Source organism: Stegostoma tigrinum, chromosome 20 (assembly GCF_030684315.1).
Source record: "Stegostoma tigrinum isolate sSteTig4 chromosome 20, sSteTig4.hap1, whole genome shotgun sequence".
NCBI classification, from domain to species: domain Eukaryota; kingdom Metazoa; phylum Chordata; class Chondrichthyes; order Orectolobiformes; family Stegostomatidae; genus Stegostoma; species Stegostoma tigrinum.
The window spans coordinates 16,189,556-16,204,809 of NC_081373.1; the positions used below are offsets into that span (position 1 = coordinate 16,189,556).

The 15,254-nt window shown below is 41.2% G+C and overlaps 1 protein-coding gene across 3 annotated transcripts in view; it reads left to right on the top strand.

The window, feature by feature from the left end:
• slka (STE20-like kinase a) overlaps positions 1-15,254 on the top strand; it is a 161,078-nt gene that overhangs the window by 78,636 nt on the left and 67,188 nt on the right. For all 3 annotated transcript variants that reach the window (XM_048550836.2, XM_048550837.2, XM_048550838.2), the window contains exons 3-7: positions 4,907-4,955; positions 8,697-8,846; positions 9,632-9,704; positions 9,901-10,095; positions 14,014-14,095. In XM_048550836.2, the coding sequence (XP_048406793.1) occupies positions 4,907-4,955; positions 8,697-8,846; positions 9,632-9,704; positions 9,901-10,095; positions 14,014-14,095 (549 nt within the window). The remainder of the gene's footprint in view (positions 1-4,906; positions 4,956-8,696; positions 8,847-9,631; positions 9,705-9,900; positions 10,096-14,013; positions 14,096-15,254) is intronic.

Consider the following 15,254-nt stretch of genomic DNA (forward strand, 5'->3'; position numbering starts at 1 on the left):
TATTGAGTTCTTTGAGAAGGTGACCAAACAGGTAGATGAGAGTAAACCGGTTGATATGTATATGGATTTCAGCAAGGCATTCGATAAGGTTCCCCACAGTAGGCTATTGTACAAAATGCAGAGGAATGGAATTGTGGGAGATATAAGCAGTTTGGATCGGAAATTGGCTTGCTGAAAGAAGACAGGGTGGTAGTTGATGGGAAATGTTCATCCTGGAGACCAGTTACTAGTGGTGTACCGCAAGGGTCGGTGTTGGGTCCACTGCTGTTTGTCAGTTTTATAAATGACCTGGATGAGGGCGTACAAGGATGGGTTAGTAAATTTGCAGAAGACTAAGATCGGTGGAGTTGTGGAAGGTGACGAAGGATGCTGTAGGTTGCAGAGTGACATAGATAAGCTGCAGAGCTGGGCTGAGAGGTGGCAAATGGAGTTTAATGCGGACAAGTGTGAGGTGATGCACTTTGGTAGGAGTAACTGGAATGCAAAGTACAGGGCTTATGGTAAGATTCTTAGTAGTGTAGATGAGCAGAGAGATCTCGGTGTCCATGTACACAGATCCTTGAAAGTTGCCACCCAGGTTGACAGGGCTGTTAAGAAGGCATACAGTGTTTTAGCTTTTATTAATAGAGGGATCGAGTTCCGGAAACAAGAGGTTATGCTACAGCGGTACAAAACTCTGGTGTGGCCGCACTTGGAGATTTGCATACAGTTCTGGTCACTGCATTATAAGAAGGATGTGGAAGCTTTGGAAAGGGTGCAGAGGAGATTTACTAGGATGTTGCCTGGTCTGGAGGGAAGGTCTTACGAGGAAAGGCTGAGGGCCTTGAGGCTGTTTTCATTAGAGAGAAGAAGGTTGAGATGTGACTTAATTGAAACATATAAAATAATCAGAAGGTTAGATAGGGTGGATAGGGAGAGCCTTTTTCCAAGGATGGTGACAGCGAGCACGAGGGGGCATAGCTTTAAATTGAGGGGTGAAAGATATAGGACAGATGTCAGAGGTAGTTTCTTTACTCAGTAATAAGGGAATGGAATGCTTTGCCTGCAATGGTTGTAGATTCGCCAACTTTAGGTACATTTAAGCCGTGATTGGATAAACATATGGACGTACATGGAATAGTGTAGGTTAGATGGGCTTGAGATTGGTATGACAGGTCGGCACAACATCGAGGGCCGAAGGGCCTGTACTGTGCTGTTATGTTCTATGTTATGTTGAGGTCCTCTGTTAGCCTTTCTGCAATGTGTCTCTCTATTTACTCTGCCTAGGCCTTTCATGATTTTTGAACACCTTCATCTCATCTTTCCCTTTTGTAAGGAAGACGAGCACAATTCATGAAACAATCCTGGAAAACTTGCCATTTCAAACTGTGATGCATGAATATTGCAAAGATTAGTTACTGTTGAAACAGGTGATGATTGATTTATACTGACAGCTGGTTCATAACTTTCTGCTGATTTGTTAACCAGGCAAAGTGAACAGCTAAGGCATACCACTGGGCAGTGATCATATCACTGAGTGTCTTTTACAGTGTGTTAGTTTCACAGAACTCTTTGGAACTATGATACATAGTTTATTATATTTGGAGCCATATTTACACTCCACCCACTGTCAGACATCACAGCACTGAGCACTTACTGTAAAAGATGCAAATGAACTGGTGCATGACTGCAAGACATTCTTGAGTTTCCACTTGTGTTGGAGTACTTCACAGACTGTTTTAGTTTTGTCCTCGTACATTTGTTAGACTATCAGACTAGAGTTACGGGGAATTAGTCTATGAAGAGTCCATTTTTCAATGTACTTTGTGTTTCCAAAGATAATTTATGAAATCCCCAGATTTTTTTCCTTTCGGACAGGGACTGTTCTGGAACTTCTGTGATCTACTCGAGGTATATCTTAGATGTCAGTTATATCACATCACTCGTCATCCCACACCAGCAGTCTGCCTTCAGATAGTTGCACCATAAGCAGCTGATCATCTCCCAAGGCATATCATGTGACAAAGAGCTTCCTGATCTCGGCCTACTCCCAACACTCTGCAAGCAAGGACTTAAACTTTACATGTTAACTGATAGCTCGAATACTAAATACAGCTGGGTGGAAATGCGGAAGCAGTTTCTTGGACCATTGTGTGTAATTGTTTACAAGTATGTTCAGAAGAAATACTGGTTGCTACCCTTGATCCCTTTAATATATTGCACTTTTACGAGCTATTATATCCATAGAACTTCTCAGTGGTGCCCTAATGTGAGATTGCAAAAATGCATATATTATCTGGTTAGAGACCAGTAACAACTTGTAAGAAGTAGACAAAGTTTGTGCTCTGAGGTACTTAATAAGAGAATTAAAATGACAAGGTTCCATGATTTTGAACAAACAAAAACAAACATTATTAACCGGGTTTAGATTATTACGATGCAAAGTTAAAACAATCCACAATATCTAAAAAATATCCAGAACTAGCTGAAAGTAAATATGGTTAAATGGCAAATTGTGGTCAAGCACCTGCACATTCTATAAGGTATATGTCATTCGTCTAAAATTTAATCTCAATTATCTAAGGCAACATAACACCTCAGTGAGATTGCTGATTACTTCTGGCATCCCTGCAAAAATTAATCAGCATGATGAGAAGTGAACAGCTGTGAGTTTGCAACACAGGGGGAGAAGCCTCCAGACTGCAGCAATTAAGACCTTTGTGTCTCTGTTTCTGCAGTGAAGTAACCAAAGCCTGGAAGATAGCTAGAGATTTTGTTCTACCCGTTGGTGTAAATGATTTCCTGTAACTAGTGACTGAAAGATTTTACAATTAGTGTCCTAACCACACTATATCTTTCATCAAGAATTGAAAAGATCTGGAAACAAAGGGATTGGAGAACAGAACGTCCTTAGGAAGCAAAGTGGAAACCTCATCAAATCCTATGGATTGGTACTATTGAACTGTGTCCCCACTACTTTTTTTTGTCACCTGTACTTGTTTGTTTCTTGTTGAGTACAGAAGCCTAGTCAGTATTTTTTCTATTAACCTAAGTCCATCAGACAGGTAAATTGGGAACTTGAGTACTTCAAATAAATCTCTAACTTTTATGATGATCCTGGTAATAGTGGAGTTCAGGCATCAGCAGACTCTTTGCTAACTGGGTATCAGCAGTTTCTAAATCTTTAAACTTGTGTTATGTATAAATAGTTTGTTTTGTTCCATGTTATTGTCATTTCTTTTGCATAATAAACTTAGGTTTTATTATGAACATTAAATCTGCAACATTGTATGTTTGTGTTTTGGTAAAAGACCACACTGTTAAAACAAAAGCAAAAATGATCTTTCGAGACAGATGGGATTTAACCTGTCCAGTAATAACAGCAGCTGGAATCATAACACATCAAATTGCAAACATAGTTAAAACAGACCCTGTGGATTTCTCAGTAACCCCCACTCCGCAAGGAAGACAATGGCTTAGTGGTATTATTACTGGACTGTTAATTCAGAAACCCAGATAATGTTCTGGGAACCCGGGCTCGATCCTATCATGGTGGAATTTGAATTCAATAAATAGCTATAATTATGAGTCTCATGATGACCATAAATCCATTTCTGATTGTCGGGAAAAACCCATCTGGTTCAGTAATGATCTTTAGGGAAGGAAACTGCCATCCTTACTTGGTCTGGCTTACATGTGACTCCAGGCTCTCAGCAATGGGATTGACTCTTAACTGCAGGATGGGCAATAAATGCTGCCTCGCCAGTGATGCCCTCATCACGTGAATGAATTAATAAAGAAAGTAAAAACCCCAAACTGACAGCGACATTATGGATCACCGAATCTCATTGAGGCTTTTAATACATTGATTCCTTGAAGCTCTCTCAAAAGCCTGTCCGCTATGAACCGTTTTGATCCACTGCATCAGTCCTGTAATTCACTCTTCTTTCCTGGGGCAGCTTTTCCTCAAATTCTTGAAATTCTACACAGCACCTGCTCATGGGCACAATTCCAATTTTTCTGTAGGCAGACAGCTTTACCAGGTTAGTGCTATTCTCCAAGCTCCAGTCTTTCTTTCTTGCAACAAGAAAGTACTGCTTGTGAGCTTCCTTTCCGCTGCCCCTCTGTTGCGAGGAAATATTAACAGTTCACAAGCCTCACACAGCTCTCAAGCTTTTTCTGAGTCCTAGACCACACTTATAATTGCATTAGAGAGCTACCAGGATTTCTACAAATCCTAGGCCTGACTGTTCAGTTCCTGCTACAGCAACACCCTAAATAAGAACTAAAAGAACTGTGGATGCTGTAAATTAAAGGTTAAAATAGAATTTGCTGGAAATGCTCAGCAGGTCTGGCAGCATCTGTGAAGAGCAATCAGAGTTAACGTTTCTGGTTGAAAGACCCTTCCTCAGAACTGATGAACTTGACCTGAAACATTAACTCTGATTGCCCTTCACAGATGCAGCCAGGCCTGCTGAGCTCTTCCATCAATTTCTATTTTTATCTACAGCAACACCCTGTTGGGGATAGATCATTCTCTACTTGCAGCAGAGCATCTAACTTTTGGTTTGCCGGGTAGCTTACCTTTTATGGTCAGCCTCAACCTCATTGCCTGGTTTATTGTGCTAGTCCCAATTGTCCCAATCCTGCTGTCCTCCTGCGTGTTCCCACAGTCTCTTATGTGGGACTTTATCAGATGCCTTCTCAAAGTCCATATAAACAACATCCATAGACATGACACAGCAGTCTCAGGATATGGATCAAAGCTGGGTAAATGGAAATGGAAATGAGCTGCAGCCTTAATGAATGGTGGAGCTGGCCTACCATTCATTAGACATACACCTATGTCTGAGGTTGTTGGCTGCTGGACTATTGTTTTAAGACCTATGTTGACTTGTATCTAACCTGCAAGCTTCTCTCCCCATAGATTCTGATCGAATTCTGTGCTGGAGGAGCTGTAGATGCAGTAATGTTGGGTAAGTTCTGTTGAATATTGCTGTGCATTATTCTGACATTGGCTGTGTCTAGCTTTACTTCTGTGTGCTGAAAATAATAAGAAATAATGCCTAGGTGGTGCGCCACAGAAACAGACTGTTCATCCCAACAGTCCATGTTACTATTTACACTCCTTGAATAAATAGCCCATTTCACATTTCCCTGTATCTATAATTGTTTATCTCCATTTATTTTGATTTATCTAACCTTTTAGGTTGTTTGTGCCTCTCCCACCAACCCTGGGAATAACAGCCTCCTAATTCTCTGCAAGAAGAAGTTTCTCCTGTCTTCTGGCCCAAATTACCTTCATTTTGTCTCAACAGCCTTTTGTTAGAGTCTCAACCAGAGGAAGCTGCTTGGCTCACTCTGTTCTGTCACGTCCTTTCATCATTTCATCATTTCAAATACATCATTATCACTCTTAAATTTGCTGACTTAAGGCAAAAACAATTGACTCCGCACCCCCCCCCAATTTTTCTTCCTATCGGGCATCATCCTAAGAATACACTCTGTACCCTCTCTAAAAGCCTAACCTTTTCCTACAATTTAGTCCCAATACTGCATAGAATTCTCGAACATCTTAAGATTTTAAATCTGCTCATTTTAACCTCTTGTATTTTATATTCCGTACCTCTTGTTTAAAAACGACAATTTCTTTAGCTTGTTTCATGGCCTTATCATCCCAAGGCGCTGATATTTTTAAAGTCCCGTGAATAGCCTGTAACACCCACATTTCATAAAAGAATAAACAAAAATCTTTCTTCCAAATCTCTCTGCTAACTCAAAGCCTATTCATAGTCATTCCTGCTGAAACATAACTAAATGTTTCCTGCTCACAATTTCCAATTAAAGCCATCTGCCACTTTGTAACTGGTTACCCCATCTAAATTAATATATCACTCAGTAACTTCCTTTCATCTTGTAAAGAAATCTGGTATTTCTATTCCATTTATAAGTTTAACATCATGCCCTTCAGCCTGCATTAAATTGTTGCTGTATACAGTGAGGTTCATGTGCAATGCAAATGTTCCCATTGAACCACTTTGGAAAGTGGTCTGTAATCTAATTTACCCCTCTAACCAACTCTTAGTCTAGTTTGCCATCTACATGCAATAGTTTTGAACCCTTGATCATTATATTAAAGACTTTACTAAAGTCATGTCACACTTGCATTTATTGCGTTAATCCTATTTGATATGCTAAACACAGTTGTCTCTTATGAAAATTCACAGAAGCTGCTCCTCTATTCTCTTTGTATTCATGGTAATTTAATCTGTAATTAAAGACTGAAGTTTTTCTCTACCACAAATGTTAACTGCCCTGCTTTTACCTAGAGGAATTGTTTCCTATTTTAAAAGTGGTTTCTATCCTGATTATTCTCCAGTTCCCCAGCTCACAGCCACCCCCAAAAATGCTTGGAAATGCCATTTCTTGGGACTGTGTAATTTCCTCCCTTATCTCCTGCCTGATCTTACGATGTATTTGAACAGATTGATCTTCTCACTCTCGTCCGCATCTCCAATAAAAATCTGATGCAAAATGTTTATTAAATACTTTGTGGTATAATTGATCATCATGTACAGATTGACAGTCCTCTTCTGGAATGTCACATTGTTTTTAAATAAACCTCTTTCTACTGATGGACTTTACAGGAGCACAAGAATTAGCAGTAAAGGATGGCTTTAGGCTGTCAATCTTCCCTGCCATTTACTGCAATTATGGCTGATCTTGGGTATCAACTCTTCTTCTCTCCTCCACCCCCCCCCCCCCCAAATATCCCGAGATGCCCTGAGACCACAAATCTTTCTATGCCAGATTTAAATGTATTCAGTGATAGAGCATTCACAATCCTTTGGGGCAGAGAATCGGATTTTAGTGTTCTCATGAATATTTTTGACAATTTTCTTCATATTCCCTCTTAGGTATTTCTTTCCTACTCTTAACATTTTTTTACTTATGTTCTGATATATACCTTTTTGTTTTTTATTCATTAATCCTTACAGACCCTTCCTCAATATTAATTGATTTCTAAGATTTTTATTTATCCACAGCATCATGATACTTATAGTGATGATGGGGAAGTGATGGCCTGGTAGTATAATTGCTAGATTGTTAACCCAGAAACCCAGATAATGTTCTGGGCACCCAAGTTCGAATCCTGCTATAGCTAATGGCAGAATTTGATTTTAATACAACTCTAGAATTAGGAGTCTAATGATGACCATGAATCCATTGTCAGTTGTCAGAAAAATCCATCTGGCTCTTTAGGGAAGAAAACTGCCATTCTTGCCTGGTTTGGACTACATGTGACTCTGGATCCACAAAAATGTGGTTGACTCTTAGCTGCCTTCTGGGATGGGCAATAAATGCTGACCAAACCAGCGAAATACACATCCTGAAAATGAATAATGAAAAAAAAACCTGTTTTGAAAGTAACAGTAGAGTTACTCTTCTTGTATAATTTTTGCAATTTTTTTTGGAAACAATCTTCTTATACAATTAGAAACCCATTTATGACTCAATTCCCCTCACTTCACCATCCATACACCTCAACTTACATCACCACTCAATCCTTCACGTAACATTCTCTATCACCTCAGCTTCGTCTTCCCTACTCATCATCCTCCATTTTGGCTCCACTTGTATCTCTGGGAAAGGTCTCACTATTATCCCACACACGCTCTCGTTTTCACTTTTATTATTCTCACTCTTTTGCTCATTCTTTCTGTCTCAGTCGCTCTCCCCACTCTCTGTCTCTCGCTTCTCTGTCTCTCACCTACTCTGCTTCTCTCCCGCTCCCCCCTCTGCCTGTCTCCTTTCCCCTCCCCTGCCTGTCTTCCCCCATGAAATATGGAAAAGGAGGACATCTCATGTTTTAAATATTTCCTGCTAGTTGCCTTTAAAATCCTTGGCACCAATTAGTTCCACAATGAATACAAACATTGGAGTTTTACTTGGCACTTGTTGACCATAACTTGCTCAGAAATGAACTGGAAATGGTTACCTTTTCCTCTGAGGGTACTTGGATGCAACCATCCCAATGACCTCCAGATAATAAACTCAGCCCCAGGTTAGATTGAGCTGCTCTTAGTTTTCTATATTTGACTCATTGGAGGTCTCCTGTGGCAAAAAGCAGGTACCAGCAAGACAGTATCAGAGATAATGGGAACTGCAGCTGCTGGAGAACCCGAGATAACAAAGTGTGGAGCTGGATGAACACAGCAGGCCAAACAGCATCTCAGGAGCACAAAAGCTGACGTTTCAGGCCAAGACCCTTAATCAGAAAAGGGGATGGAGAGAGGTGTCTGAAATAAATAGGGAGAGCGGGGGAGGCAGATTGAAGATGGATAGAGAAGATGATAGGTGGGGAAGAGACAGACCAGTTATAGGGGCGGGGATGGAGACTGTAGAGGCGGGGATAGGTCAGTCCGGGGAGAGGTCAAGCAGCATCTTAGGAACACAAAAGCTGACGTTTCAGGCCTGCTGTGTTCATCCAGCTCCACATCTGTTATCAGCAAGATGGTCTCAAGACCAGCGGGAGCCTCGGGTCAGGAATGGCTGGATCCTTATTTGATGAGTAGTGTTTAGCAGTACATCTCAGAATGCCAGTCTTTCGTGAGCCTGATACTTCTAGCATGGTATCAAGGTTAGCCCAGCTCATACACATAATGTTTAGTATTTTTTTCTATTACCTTCTTGCTTCACATGTTCTTGTTTCGTAGAATTGGAAAGAGCTCTGACTGAGCCTCAAATTCGAGTAATTTGTAAACATACACTGGAAGCTCTGAGCTACCTCCACGACAACAAGGTGATCCACCGAGACTTGAAGGCAGGGAATATACTGCTCACAATGGAAGGAGATGTCAAACTGGGTAAAACTTCTTTTCTTTTAATCTGCAACTCAGTTAAACTGTGTCTGAAAACGTGTAACATAAAGAGAAAATACTCGGGTCAGGCAGCATCTCTGAAAATCTGCTTGTAATAATGTTTGACATGTAAGCAAAAATATTTATGAGGAGCTAAAAGTGAAAGACACTATTCATGGAATATCAATGAGATACTGCAGTTACATGTTAGTCAGCATCTGAGAGAGAAATGACAAGTTAACTTGTTCTTTGTTAAGAAAAGCCATTTGCACATGGCTAAACTTTGGAAAAGTGGATTGTGATTGTACTGATTCTCCTAATGAGACAATGTTCCAAGACTCCATAAATTGGATTATTGAGCTATACAATTACGCATGGAAAATGGCTGCAGTTAAAGATTAGAAGGGTACCTAAGACCTATTGAGTGACAAGGTAATGATCCAAAACTTGTCACATTCAGCTATAAATGGCAGTAGACTATTGAGTGACAGTACTTACTTTCCCAGCATTAATAAAAGGCAATGAGTAGAATGCAGGCAGGCTTTGGACATTCTGTTTTTCTCAACCCTGACTTTTTTTTTCCAAGTGGTAAAATCACCAAAAGTTCTTGTCTAATAATGGTGGCCATATATTTCAGCAAAAATGTACATTTTTCTGCACTATTGGAGCTGGGGCCTGGGGCACTTCTGTCTCAGTGCCTGCAGTCAGTTTAACAAATTAATTGTCAGAAATGTCATGCCAGTGCAGGCCCAGGCCCAGGTGAATCACATTCCTTTTATTTTCTATTGCAGCTGATTTTGGGGTCTCAGCAAAGAATAACAGGACATTGCAACGAAGGGACTCCTTTATTGGGACACCTTACTGGTAACGTGATTTTTACAGCTAAGCTTGACTCGTGCATTTTGAAGGTCTAGTATTATTTATAAGTTTTCAACTGTGTGGGTTGTATGTACTGCGTAGTTATTTGTGTCTGAGACTACATGTTTTCCAGTATCTGGGGCTATCTGTACAGTGTCCTGCCTCAGACATTCAGTGACATGCTGTGCTTGTCTTTCTCTAGGATGGCACCTGAAGTTGTGATGTGTGAGACATCAAAAGACAAGCCCTATGATTATAAGGCAGATATCTGGTCGCTGGGTGTCACTCTGATTGAGATGGCTCAAATGGAGCCTCCCCACCATGAGCTGAATCCTATGAGAGTCCTACTGAAAATTGCTAAAGCTGACCCACCCACACTGACGCAACCATCCCGATGGTAAATATACTTGTGTTGGTAGCCAGTTACAAGCACCTGTTCACATTGTAAATTTTAGTGTCTGTGGATCTCTGTCACTGTTTCATCTAGAGTCATTGTATAGTTCAATGTTATGTTTAAATTAGATCTGCACTGCTCAAATCCTTGCATTGTGGCCGTTTCACCTGAACACAGTATTACAGTAATCCATTGTGTTCAGTTCTACCCTGCTTGTACTACTCTGGTATCATGTTTATGCACGTGCTTTTGTTCCGTCCCTCCCGTTTCATCTTTGAAACGAAAAATTTGTCCAGAGGAGGTATAGGTAGAATTAACAGAATTAGTACCAACAGCTGCAGCCTGGGGAAAAAAAAAGTGGAGCAAAAGGTAATGATCCAAAACTTGTCACATTCAGCTATAAATGGCAGTAGACAATTAAATAACTAGCAGCAGATAGAAGCTCCACAAGTATCTTCACCTTCGACAATGGAGCCCAGCACAACAGTGCAAAAGTTGAAGTGCTGACTGAATTCATCTTCAGTCAGAAGATTCGAGTGGATAATCAGTTTCAGCCACTTCCTGAAGTCCCCAGCATCAGTGTCGTCACCCTTTTTGGTTCATTCAATGTGCAGTCAAGAAATGGCTGAAGACACTGGATACTCGAAGGCTGGAGGCACTGACAACATCTCATCAATAGTACCGAAGATTTGAGAACTCGCCACGTCCCTAGCCAAGCTGTTCTACTACAGCTTCAACACTGGCATGTGGAAAATTACTGATTTTATGTCTTGTACACAAAATGTGGGACTAATTGAACAAACTTAATTATTGCCCTATCAGTGTAATCTTGGTGATCAGCATGGTGTTGGAAGGGGTCATCAACAGTACTACCAAGCAGCACTTGGAAAGCAATAACTGCTCACTGATGCTCAGTTTGGGTGTCTCCATGGCCGCTTGACTAGTGACCTCACAACAATCTTGGTCTAAAGATAGATAAAAGAGCTGAATTGCAGCGATGAAGTAAGTGACTGCCCTTGACATCAAGGCTGCATTCAACCAAGAATGTTGTCAAGGAACCCCAGCAAAACCAGAGTCATTGAGAATCAGGAAAACTTTCTCTGGTTAGAGTTGTACCTATTCAGCGGAAGATGGTTTTGGTTATTGGAGTCCTGTGTCTACACGCATCAAAAGCTGGACAGTAAGACCGAGACCAGCTTGAACTGTTGTGTGACTTTACATGCTACACAAGTGCCAGACATTTCCAGCAAGAGAGAATCTATTCATCAACTCCATTATATTTGCTGGCAAATGCATTGCTGATATCCCTCACTATCATTATTCCAGGTGTTAGCATTGATCAGAAACTGAACCAGACTAGCTGGCTACAACTGAAGGTCAGAGCCTGGGAATTCTGCAGTGTGTAACTCACCCCCTACTTGTTAAGTGCCTGTTCACCATCTACAAGGCACAAGTCAGGAGTGTGATGGAATACAGGGCACTTGTCTGGATGGGTGAGGCTTAGCTCAGGAGATTTGTCAGTAAAACATCAGAAAGCCATGAATTCAATGCCTATGCCAGAACTTCACCACATAATCGAGGATAACATTTGAGTGGAAGACTTGGAAGTTGCAGTTATCAATCCAAATCATCTTGTGGCACAAATGCCTTTTGCTTCCATCAAGGAAAAGCTGTATCCAGCTAGCTGCCTATGAGGCCATTGAGCTTGTACCTATGAATCTGGACTTACCAGCAGATCTCTTTGCTCCCTGTATTCTTATACCTATCAAAGTAACATTATGCTGGTGAGTTTAGCTCTCCATAATATCTTTTTTTGGGTTCTGTAGAATGTTGGTTTTTATCCCATTAGGTGAAATGCGTAATGTGTATTGACTACTGCTAAATCTCCAGATCTTTCGAGCGTAATGATTTAGAGTTTGTCTAATGGAGAATGCTAATGGTAAGTGTCAGAAATCCAAGAACCTATATTGGGGAATTCTTTCTAATGGGAAATTGGTGACAGCAGCAGGCCAGCATTTATCATATTTAAATACTCTTCCACAGTGGGGCTAGCCACAGGGTTTAAAAATAGGCTTGAAGGTAGTAGACAGAGGGCAGTGGACTGGAGGCCTGTGACCAGTGGTGTGCCACAAGGATCGGTGCTGGGTCCACTGCTTTTCATTATTCATGTAATGATTTGGATGTGAATGTAAGAGGCATGGCTAGTAAGTTTGCAGTTGACATCAAAATAGGTGATGTAGTGGACACTGAAGAAGATTATCTCAGTACAATGGGACCTTGATTAGATGGGCCAGTGGGCCAAGAAGTGGCAGATGGAGTTAATATAGATAAATGTCGCATTTTGGTACAGCAAACCAGGGCAGGACTCCTTCAGTTAATGGTAGGTCCCTTTTGGGGAGGCGGGGGTTGTTGCCAAACAAAAAAACCTAAGGGTGCTGATGCATAGTTCCTTGGAAGTGGAGGCGCAGGTAGACAGGATGGTGAAGAAGGCATTTGACATGCTTGCTTTCAATGGTCAGAACATTGAATATAGGAGTTGAGAATGTCATGTTGCTACTTTTCAAGACATGGGTAAGGCCACTTTTAGAATACTGCATATAGCTCTGGTTGCCCTTCTGTAGGACGGATGTGTTAAACTTAAGGTGTATAAAAGATTTACAAGGATGTAGCTGGAACTGGAGGGTTTGAGTTTTAGGGAGAAGCTGAATAGGCTGAAGCTTTTTTTCCCTGGAGCATCAGGGGCTAAGGGGTAACCTTTATAGATGTTTATAAAATCATGAGAGGCATGATTTTAGCCAAGGTCTTTTTCCTGGGGTGGAAGAGTCCAATGCAAGAGGGCATAGGTTTAAGGTGAGAGGGGAATTATTTAACAAGAACCTCAAGGGTAATTTTTTACATTCGGAGGGTAGTGTGTGTATGTATGGAATGAGCTGCCAGAGGAAGTAGTGGAGGTGGGTATAATTAGAACATTTTAAAAGCTGCCTGGTTGGGTATATGAATAAGAGGGTTTAGAGGGCTATGGGCTAAATATTGGGAAATGGGACAGTGTCAGATTAGGATGTCTGGTTGGCACAGGCAAGTTGGATCAATGACTCTGACTGAAAGTTTTCTGTACTGACTGTTATGAACTGACACTCCTTTACTGCTCAGTTGGATGTGAGATTGTGAAACTATTGAAAGGTGAACAGGAAGTTGAGTACATATTGCTAAGTTGCATCATTCAAACAGATGAGCCAGTCAAAAACAGAAATTGCTGGACAAACTCAGCAGGTCTGGCAGCATCTGTAGACAGAAAGCAATATCAACATTTAGGGTCCAGCGACCCTCCTTCAGAAATAGTCAGATGTTGGAAACTCGCACCATGTCGGTCGTCATTTGTAATGTAGTTAAGTACACAGGCCATTTCTGGGTTGCAGACAGCTTCAGTTGTTGAATCTGTTTGCAAGTCGGCTTGTATACAAATCAGAAGACAATGCAGGAGAATATAAAGTAGACATTCGTAAGTGCCGAAAATGTTTGTAAGTTGGACCTTTTGGGATCCTGTTTGTAAGTACAGGTGTTCATAAATCGAGCATCTTGTGTCGTCTGATCTCTGTATTGTGCAAACACAACAGCTCAATGCCCTCCTGTGTTGCAAACATCTGTGTCTAAAAGCCAAAATTAATGCATTGTCTGTAACACTTTGTCAGAGCTGGACACCAGTTGCTTGCTGGTGTTGTGTTTCTTTTTCACTTGTGTTCCATTTCTAATCCCTGCATTTCATGCCTTTAATCAACATTTGCCTCATTGCAGTTTGTGGGATCTCACTGTGCATATCAGCATGTTGTTTATATAGCAGCACTTGCCATGTTTCTGATAGCTATGACCAGGTGTTCTCAGAGTTCTTCTGCAACTTCTAATGACAGTTATTTCTTTCTGTAGGTCTCCTGAGTTCAGTGATTTCCTGAAGAAGGCATTGGAGAAGAATGTTGAGGTGAGGTGGTCATCCCAACAGCTACTACAGGTGAGTATGTAACCTGTGTGAAGCTGGATGAACATTGCAGACCCGGCAGCATCAGAGGAGCAGGAAAGCGGACGTTTTGGGTGTGGACCCTTCTGAAATTTCTGAAGAAGGGCCCAGACCCAAAACATCAGCTTTCCTGTTCCTCTGATGCTGCCTGGCCTGCTGTGTTCATCCAGTACCACACCTTGTTATTTCAGACTCCAGCATCGGCAGTTCCTACTATCTCTCAGTATGTAACCAGTGTTTGATGGACACTGAATCGGGAAAAAGCTTCACGTTCTGACAAGGACCAGGGCATTCTGAACAGGACAATATTAAGGCTCGTCCTTATTGTAACATATAACTGTGAGCATTTAAGCGATAACTGTGAGCAGCCCATGTTACAAAGATGACTGGCTTGTGCAGATGGAACTGTTAGCATTGTAATAATATTGCTGGATTAGTGGCTCAGAGGCCTGGAAATAATGTTTCAGAGACAAGTTCATATCCCATCAACATGGTATTTAAATTCAACTAATTAATAAATCTGTTGTAAAAAGCTAGTCTAAATAATGATACTGTGAAACTACCATTTTTAAAAAGCCCACCTGCTTCACTGGTGTCCTTTAGAGAATGAAATCTGCCATCCTTACTCAAGCAGGCCTACAGTTCGAGTGTCTCCAGATACACAACAATGTACTTGACTCTTAAATGCTCTCTGACAAAGTCTTTCAAGCCACTCTTGTATCAAAACCATTACAGAAAAGTCAACACTGAATTTATCTGCACAACATGGTGTATAGCAGTTTAAGCTGTACCACCTTCTCAAAAACACTTGGAGCTGAGCAATAAATGATGCTGTTGTTAGCAATGCTCTTATACCAAAGGCTGGCTCCACTAGTAATCTAGGATACACTTAAGGGAGTGCTGCATTATATCTTCAAATCTCTGGAATCTGGTCTGCACTCTCAAAGTTTGATTCAGATGTCCGTATTAGCAGATCACAAATAGAGCAGCATTGAACCAGAGTCTGACCCTGCCCTAAACTGAATTGTAAACATACTCGGCTTCTTGTAGTTGGAGTGCCCATGGAGTGACCTGGGGGCCCAGGCATTCTGTGTTCTGGGTGCAGATGGAGCTTTACTGGCCTGTAAGAATTTACAGGCCACTCATTCTGTGT